Raw genomic sequence first — 8,771 nt, 5'->3', positions numbered from 1 at the left:
TTGGCACCACACAAGTATACGAGGGTGTGTGTGTGTGTGTGTGTAAAACTCCACAAGTGTTGGCACCACACAAGTATACGAGGGTGTGTGTGTGTGTGTATGTGTGTGTGAAAGAAAGAAACTGTTCCAGGAGTGTTGGCACCACACAAGTATACGAGGGTGTGTGTGTGTGTGTGTGTGTAAAACTCCACGAGTGTTGGCACCACACAAGTATACGAGGGTGTGTGTGTGTGTGTGTGTAAAACTCCACGAGTGTTGGCACCACACAAGTGTGTGTGTGTGTGTGTGTAACTGTTCCAGGAGTGTTGGCACCACACAAGTATACGAGGGTGTGTGTGTGTGTGTGTGTGTGTGTGTGTGTGTAAAACTCCACGAGTGTTGGCACCACACAAGTATACGAGGGTGTGTGTGTGTGTATGTGTGTGTGAAAGAAAGAAACTGTTCCAGGAGTGTTGGCACCACACAAGTATACGAGGGTGTGTGTGTGTGTGTGTAAAACTCCACGAGTGTTGGCACCACACAAGTATACGAGGGTGTGTGTGTGTGTGTGTGTGTAAAACTCCATGAGTGTTGGCACCACACAAGTGTGTGTGTGTGTAACTGTTCCAGGAGTGTTGGCCCCACACAAGTATACAAAGGTGTGTGTATGTGTGCGTGAGAGAAACTCCAGGAGTGTTGGCACCACACAAGTATACAAGGGTGCTAGGTGGCCACATGTACATGCACATACACTCTCACACGCACACACATGCACATACGCACACACACATACCCTCTCGCACACATGCACTTACACACACACACCTAATCTCTCACACACCCACACACATACTCAGACACACACACCCACATTCTCTGGTGGTGAGTGGTGTGTGTTCGTTGATGGCCCAACACCACCACTATGCAACCTGCTCTGTTTACCTGATCTCTCACTCTCATCACGGGACAAGTCCACCTGTGCAATTCTGGCAGATTCATGTATTATTTTGCCCTTTGGCCAGGGATACACACACACATATATACACACACACACACAAATACTCGCTTGCAGCCGTAGTGCTGTAACTTGCCATCGTTGTCACTAGACAGACCACTGCCATCTGAAGGAGATCTGATGGAGGTTGTTGCCATGGTGAGGACCTTTGAAACAAACCACTGACCCCATGCCAACTATTGAACTACGAAAAGTGTCCATTGGTGCATTTACATGGAGTATTTCTGTATGAACTGTTCCTTCCTCTGCCGTGTCATTCTGAAGGGGGCCTTGGGGCTCTTTCTGCTCATTAGCCTGATCTGTTTGGTTAGCGAATGGCTGAGGTAATCAGGCTAGCTTAGCTTGGTTAGCAAGTAAGAGTTCGCTTTGATCATCAGGCTGAGTTAGACTGGTTAGCAAGCGACTGAATTAGGATGGGCCATTGTTGTGTCTGAATGAAAAAATATGGTGAACTTGTCTGATTCATCATGTGAGGGAATTAGCCTGGATAGCTGGTTAACAAGATGCTCAGTTAGCCTGGATAGCTAGTTAGCAAGTGGCTGAGTTAGCCTGGCTTGCTAGTTAGCAAAACACTCAGTTCGCCTGGCTTGCTGGTTAGCAAGACGCTCAGTTAGCCTGGATAGCTGGTTAGAAAGTGGTGGAGTTAGCTAGTTAGTTACAAGACTGGAGGGAAGTGACCTGGCTTCACCGTAACACGGAGGCTGAGGGAAGTGACCTGACTTCACCTTAACCCTGCTCTCCCATCCTGAGTGAAAGTCACTATTCCTGCTCCTCACTGCTCCTCCTCCTGCTCATCAAGACTCCTTGTTCTCTCCTCAGAGAACCACTGGGTCCACAGAGAGGGGAATGTGTGTGTGTGTTTAGGAGGGGAATGTGGCTGGGGGAATGTGTGTGTGTGTGTTTAGGAGGGGAATTTGTGTGTGTGTGTGTGTGTGTGTGTGTATTGTAGAGGGGAATGTGTGTGTGTGTGTGTGTGTTAAGGAGGGGAATGTGCGTGTGTATTGGAGAGGGTGTGTGTGTGTGTGTGTATGTTGGGCAGGAGCAAGAAATAAACAGTCGGGGAGGGGAGTGAGTGTGTATGTGTGTGTTGGGAAGGGGGAATGAGTGTGTGTGTTGGGGGGGGGGCTGACGGGAGATGGTAGTCCCATCACTGTAGACCTAATTTTAGTTTACCATGTCGTTGCCATGACACCTCTAAGGGGTTGAGGGGTGGGGGAGGGGATGTGTTTGTTTACATATGATGTATCAATAAACGAAAGAAATGAAGAAATACACCCTGTGTGTGTGTGTGTGTGTGTGTAGGTTACCATGGGGACATGAAGCATAATTACACCCCCAGCTAATTTGGGCGTGCATGCATGTGTGAAGTAAACTAAAGCACAGCCAGTTTAATACAACAGCATTCATTTCACCTGTCTGTGTGCATGTTCATGAATGGCTTCCTTAGGGCTGATGGAGGTGTGTGTGTCCAGTGAGATATTACAGCATCTTTTAGACCAGGGCAGGAGAACAAGCCTTAGAGTTAATTGGTTACAGCAACAGTGAGATCTGCCCCAGATTACGAACTTCCTGACTCCCATCTCTGTCCAAATCTCTGGTCAGATCACAAGCTGCAACTTGGCTGGGTGATTCTGGAGATGTTAATCTCAAATAATGTGTATCTCTAGATGTAATGATACATTCCCACACAGAGATGTTCTGTTTAGGGGATGTACAGAGAGAGGCAAAGTCTTAAACTAGAAACCTCTGCCACTCTCGGAGTCATTATCCTGCCTGGACAACCCCAAAACACGGTGTATAGTAGCCTATACCACCCGCAAGCACACGATGGCACAAGAGACTCTTATTTTGGCTACATTCTTCCTATAGCATTACAAACCGGAAATACAAAAAACAATAACATTGAGCGAAGCCACTGTCGCGATCACGTTTATTCCAGAGACAGGTGTGATCCAGAGGCTAGACTTCACCGAATCCAAATAATAGTGAAGGTTATAATTCGACTACGTGACATCTTGAAAAGTCCGTTGATCTCACGGGATCCTGCCTTGGCTCGCGAGTCTCGCTGCGGGTGAAGAGAGAATGGCGAATTACCGAACGTTCCACTCACAGCTCACGAGTATCATGGAGACGCTGACTCGCGCGGCTGTGGCGGAGATATGCGAGCTCGTGGATGACGGTTATGCTGTACTGCACTTAGAGATCTCGCGCCACCAGAAGGAGAACGAGGAGCTGCGGCAAAAGCTGCAGCTGATTGAGAGCATCATCGCGCGCGGCGCCGGTGGAGGACCAGCGACAGAGAAAACCGTCGCTGCGCGTGACACTCGTGGCCTTGATGGGCTGGGGCGCGAGACGCGCGGGAAGCTAGTGATGGTGGAAGAGTGTATGGTATGAAACTTCCACAGCTAAAAACTACACTAACACACAAACACTCTCAGAGAGGCTGTCCATTTGTTTCAACTTTATGCTTGGACCATTAGGTTGTGAATGATATTGATTGGTTGTGGATGCTTCTTTCAGTCACGTGACGTGGAAGAGAGCCAGCCAATCACTATACAGGTTAAACAGGAAGAACCGGAACTTCATGGAACAGGTGTGTTAATTCACTACAAAACACAGACACACACACACACACTTGTGGAACAGGTATGGTAATTAATCACAGAACACACATTGTCCCAGACCAGAGTTCATACACCATAGACACATCAAATACATACAAACAAATACCCATCATACAACAGTGACACATGCACATACAGACACACAGATTAAGCCTGCATGTGTGTGTCTTTATTTGTGTATTTATTTGTGTGTGTGTGTGTGTGTGTGTGCAGGTGCAGGCGAACATGGAGAAGGGGTTGATGTTACCCAGGATTCTTTGGGTGAAGACGTGGAGGAGGTGCCCACTGACATGGCAACTCAGAGAGCTCTGAGTGCCACACACACACACACACATGCAGACAGCCTGGACACACACGCACACACCCGTGCAGACAGCCTGGACACACACACACTCACCCACTCTGCTCTAGAACTGTCCTCGGCCATTCTGCTAGAGAGTGATGAGGAGAATACACTGGCCGACACTCTGGACTCACACACACACTCCGACGCACACACAGACTCGGACACACACACCCAGTCGGATGCCTTCTCGGACATACAACACACTCCTTCTGACCCGCAGGTGGACGCACAGCTGGACACACACGCCCAGGCGCTGTCCTTCCTGGACAGAGTGTGTGTGAAGCGTGAGGGCGCGGTGGCCGGAGTGTGTGAGCTGGTGGCGGACTGGCGCTCACGCTCGGCCAACGCACGACCCGCCCTCACGCACACACACACACACACCCTCTCACACACACACACGGCCCTCTCACACACACACACGGCCCTCTCACACACACACGGCCTACCCTCCTCCGGCGGCCTCTCACACACACACTCTGCCCTCTTCAGCCTGCTTCCCCGCGCACACACACACGGTCAGGCGCTCACACACACACGCTCGGGAGGCGGTGGGTGCAAGCGTAGCTTCATCTGCGCGTTCTGTGGTAAGAGCTTCACGACAGCGCAGAGTCTGGACACACACGCCAAGATCCACATCGGCGAGCCCGCCTGGCTATGGGCAGTCGGCCAGCGCCACACAGTCGGGTCACCTGACCGCCCACCAGACCGTCCACACGGGCGAGCGGCCCCACCCCTGCGTGCACTGCTCCAAGCGCTTCGCCGGGAAACAGTACCTGCGCATACACATGAGGAAGCACCACCCCGAGCAGCAACACACATAACACACACACACATAACACACTAGGGGTGTAACGGTACACAGAAGTGACGGTTGGGTTCATACCTCGGTTCGGACATCACGGTTCGGGTCATGCAAGTTCGGGTATTATGGAGGGAAAAGCAAAATAAAAATGCAGAAAGCATTTTTTTTTTTTTTTACATGTCTCTCAGGCTGTACCACCTAGTGTCATACAGTCTCTTCCCTGAGCTATCTGCAACAGCCTGAAGTGTAAAGGTGTAGGCTAAACAGTACAATAAGTACCCAGACTCCATCTGTAACTTGTAAACAAAATAAGACAATCAGCTATAAAACTGAAAATAGGCCTACAGCATCTCTTATTTATGAAAGTGCAAATTACATAGAATAATGAAATTTAAAAATCCACTTAAGCAAGACATCCGTGTTTAGTTGTATATGGAACGGTCTACAATTTGCCTCAATATTTTTCAGTGTGTGTACAGTAATAATCTACTAACTGTGAAAATATCACACTATTTTGCCTTCTTTTAAAAAAAACTAATTGCTCCTTTCATTTCATAAACAGACTACAACTAGAAGTCACGTGACTGCCCTTAGGTTTTGGCCCTATTTGTATGTGTAGCCTATCCAAAGGCAGGTGAAGCGCAGGGGAAGTTTTTTTTTTTTTTTCTTTCAGTGATTGGTAGCCTACATCATCTGGGTGATGGCTTCGAATATGTGTAGCATGTTCGATATTTCCACTCACAAACCCAACAACTGCTGAACAACGGCGATCACACAGTTTCATCTTATCCACCACTTTCTCGCCTGTACTACTGTAACTGAAGTTCTTAAACTTGCGATCTTAAAGAGACCAGCGGATCCTCTAACTCTTGTGGGTCGTCACCACTCGCTTAGTAGCTAGTGCTGCTATCTCTGACCGACGACCTTACAAAAAAATAACATAGGCGTCAATCAGAGCTTCAGAGCTAAGGCGAGGCTACAGATTAGCGTTAGGTGTCGCTAAAGAACTCTAGTAACTCTCGTACTTAACAGTAATTGCGCATGACATTAATTAATCCGCACACAAGTTTTATGTATTTTTATACCGTGTATTCTCCGTGTAAATTCATGCACCGAACCGTGACACCCGTACCGTTTCAGTTCAATACGAATACATGAACCGTTACACCCCTATAACACACACACACACAGTACCTACACCTCCACATCTCGGATCACTAGGGGACTCTAAAGGCCTCCTCTTCCTCTTCCTCTCTGATCACTGCAGATCTGACTCAGACACACACACACACACGTTTCTTGGGGTTTTATGCCCCCAACGTTGTCTTCAAGGCAGTGCTGCCTGGAAGACACTAGGGTTAGGGTTGGGGTTAGGATTAGGTGCCTTTAAGTCAGCGGTGGCAGTGCTGCCTGAAAGGCAACATTGGGGGCTTAAAACACCATCGAGCACACACACACACACACCTGCAGATCTGACTCACACACACACACACCTGCAGATCTGACTCAGACACACACAGACGTTAAGCCTGTAAGACGCCCACGGTGTTGTAGAGAACTCCTATGTATACATAAAAACACAGAAGAAAAGTGTGGAATTTAACATAACATGCAGAAGAGCAGTGAATATGAGTGTGTGTGTGTGTAAGGCGTGACATGACGGGCAGAGAGCCAACTAATTCATCTGTACCATGGAAAACAAAAGTGGAATAACTATAATAAAACTAAAGGCTGTAGAAAAAGACTGCACTGGTGTCTTTGAACAAGCGCTTCACTGGTGTGTGTGTATGTGTGTGTGTGGATGGCACGTGACCACATCCAACTAATTAAACTGGGTAAATGGGTTAAACGCTATGGGTAAGACGCTATGGGTAAAACACTATGGGTAAGACGCTATGGGTAAAACGCTCAAACCAGAGGCGCTGATGACACAGCAGTGGGGAATGAGAAGTCACGTGACGTATTCGTCTAACGCGAGTTTAAAACCGTATTAAACTCTAAAAAGTGGCTAAGCTAGCTACATAACTCTAAAAAGTGGCTAAGCTAGCTACAGAGCAATTGACCCGAGTTCCTTACTTCCAACATCAACATTACCTCACATTCTTACTATAGCATATATAATATATATAATACTATAACACTATATAATACTGCTACCTTTGCCACCGTTATAATGGAAGCAATGCACTTTAAATTGTTATTTATTTTCGGAATGAAAATTCTAAAAATGTAAAACATTTTCACTGCAGTGTTTCCATCATGGCGGAAAATGACGTCATAGGATACGTTGAACTCGGCTTGGTCCAAGGATTCCAACAATACCTGACTTTTGAAAATTGGACCAACAGGTCAAAAGTTACGATGCATGAACGCGACGCCCAACTTTTGGCCTGTTGGTGGCGCTAGAGGGTTCGAGTTGCCGACATGAAACTTGGTGACATGAATCATGGGACCGTCCCCAATCAGTGTGCCAAATTTCCCAACTTTTTACCATACGGTTCTATGGGCTGCCATAGACTCCCATTGCATATAATAAAAATAGCTGCAAGCAGCAATGAGGGGGCCAAGCAGAATAGGCCGGAGTAACCACGGCGACAAGATGGAACTCAGCAGACACTCGCGATCAACACTTTCAACAAGTGTCACATCAAACATAACTGACTTTGTAGGGCTGAATCAGGGCTGAGTATTGCCGCCGCCTCCGCCAGCCAGCCCCCACCTAATCACCCCTGCCCGTCCCACCCCGTCCTGCCCTGCCCTGCCCTTGCACGCACGCATTAGAATGAACTGGATGGAACATGTTGTCATCAGTTTCACATCCAAAAATAAAAGATCACATCAGCACATCAGCAACTACAGATCAAAATGCAATATTGCTAATCGCAGCACCCACTACAGGTCAAAGGTCAACACATTTTTGAGCGTCCTCCTAATGGGGGCATGAATCTATGTAGTAAGTTTGGTTATGATACATGGCAGGGTTGCTGAGATATGAGCTCACTTCCTGTTTGGCGGCTTCGCCGCAAATTTCGATTGGCGATTACAGCCGAATGCTTCTGTCAATTGTTCCAGAAAGCAAAGCAATGATAAGGCATTGTCTGAAGATGGTCTATGCCAATTTTGGTGAGGATCCACTGAAATTTGTGACCTGTGAAAACTTGTACGTTTTGATTAAATCCAATATGGCGGCCGAATCAATTATGATGACATCACAAGTTGGCTTGGGTCGGCCTAAGAACCTCCAACAGTATTAGCAGACACCACTAGTGCGTTTTAATTCTAAGCACAACTGCTGCTACAGGCCAAAAGGCATGTTTCTTAATTACAGCGCCCCTAGAGGTCAAAGGTCACCAGCTTTCTTGAGCTGCCCCTGATTGGGTCCTGAGACCATGGACTAAGTTTGGTTATGATAGATGAATGGGTTGCTGAGATATGAGCTCACTTCCTGTTTGGCGGCTTACCTCAAATTTCGATTGGCTATTATGGCCAAATGGTTTTAGTTCGAAAGACAAAAAGCAATGCATTTGTGAGACATGCTCTGAAGATGATGTGCATCAAGTTTGGAGTCAATTGGACAAAATTTGTGACCTATGAAAACTTTTAAGTGTTTTTGATAAAATTCAATATAGCGGAAAATCCATCATGGCGGAAATTGACATCATAGGGTGCATTGAACTCAGCTTAGTCCAAGGACACCAACAACACCTGGTTTTTGAAAACTCAGAGCGACAGGTCAAAGGTTAGGTGTGTGAACGCACATCCGACTTTGACCTGTTGGTGGTGCTAGAGTGTATGAGGTGCCGACTTAAAACTTGATGAAATTTATCACAGGACTGTCTCTAATCAGTGTGCCAAACTTCACAACTTTTTACCAGACGGTTCTATGGGCTGCCATAGACTTCCATGGCAGAATAATACACTTCAGCAGCTACTGGCAAAAAAAGGTTTTGCTAATTACAGCGCCCCCTAGCGGTCAAAGGTTACCAGATTGGTTGTGTGTTCTCC

The 8,771-nt window shown here is 47.2% G+C and overlaps 1 protein-coding gene across 1 annotated transcript; it reads left to right on the top strand.

The window, feature by feature from the left end:
• The first annotated feature begins 2,302 nt into the window (after positions 1-2,302).
• si:dkey-7l6.3 lies at positions 2,303-6,039 on the top strand. The gene is made up of 4 exons (XM_048228215.1): positions 2,303-3,382; positions 3,515-3,587; positions 3,832-4,733; positions 6,034-6,039. The coding sequence occupies exons 1-4, from the start codon at positions 3,077-3,079 to the stop codon at positions 6,037-6,039; spliced, it is 1,287 nt and encodes a 428-aa protein (XP_048084172.1). The 5' UTR covers positions 2,303-3,076.
• Positions 6,040-8,771: the final 2,732 nt, after the last annotated feature.

The sequence above is a fragment of the Alosa alosa genome, chromosome 19 (genome assembly GCF_017589495.1).
Source record: "Alosa alosa isolate M-15738 ecotype Scorff River chromosome 19, AALO_Geno_1.1, whole genome shotgun sequence".
Taxonomy (NCBI): Eukaryota; Metazoa; Chordata; class Actinopteri; order Clupeiformes; family Clupeidae; genus Alosa; species Alosa alosa.
Note: the sequence above shows the minus strand (reverse complement) of the source record. Positions and strands in the feature narration are given on the sequence as shown.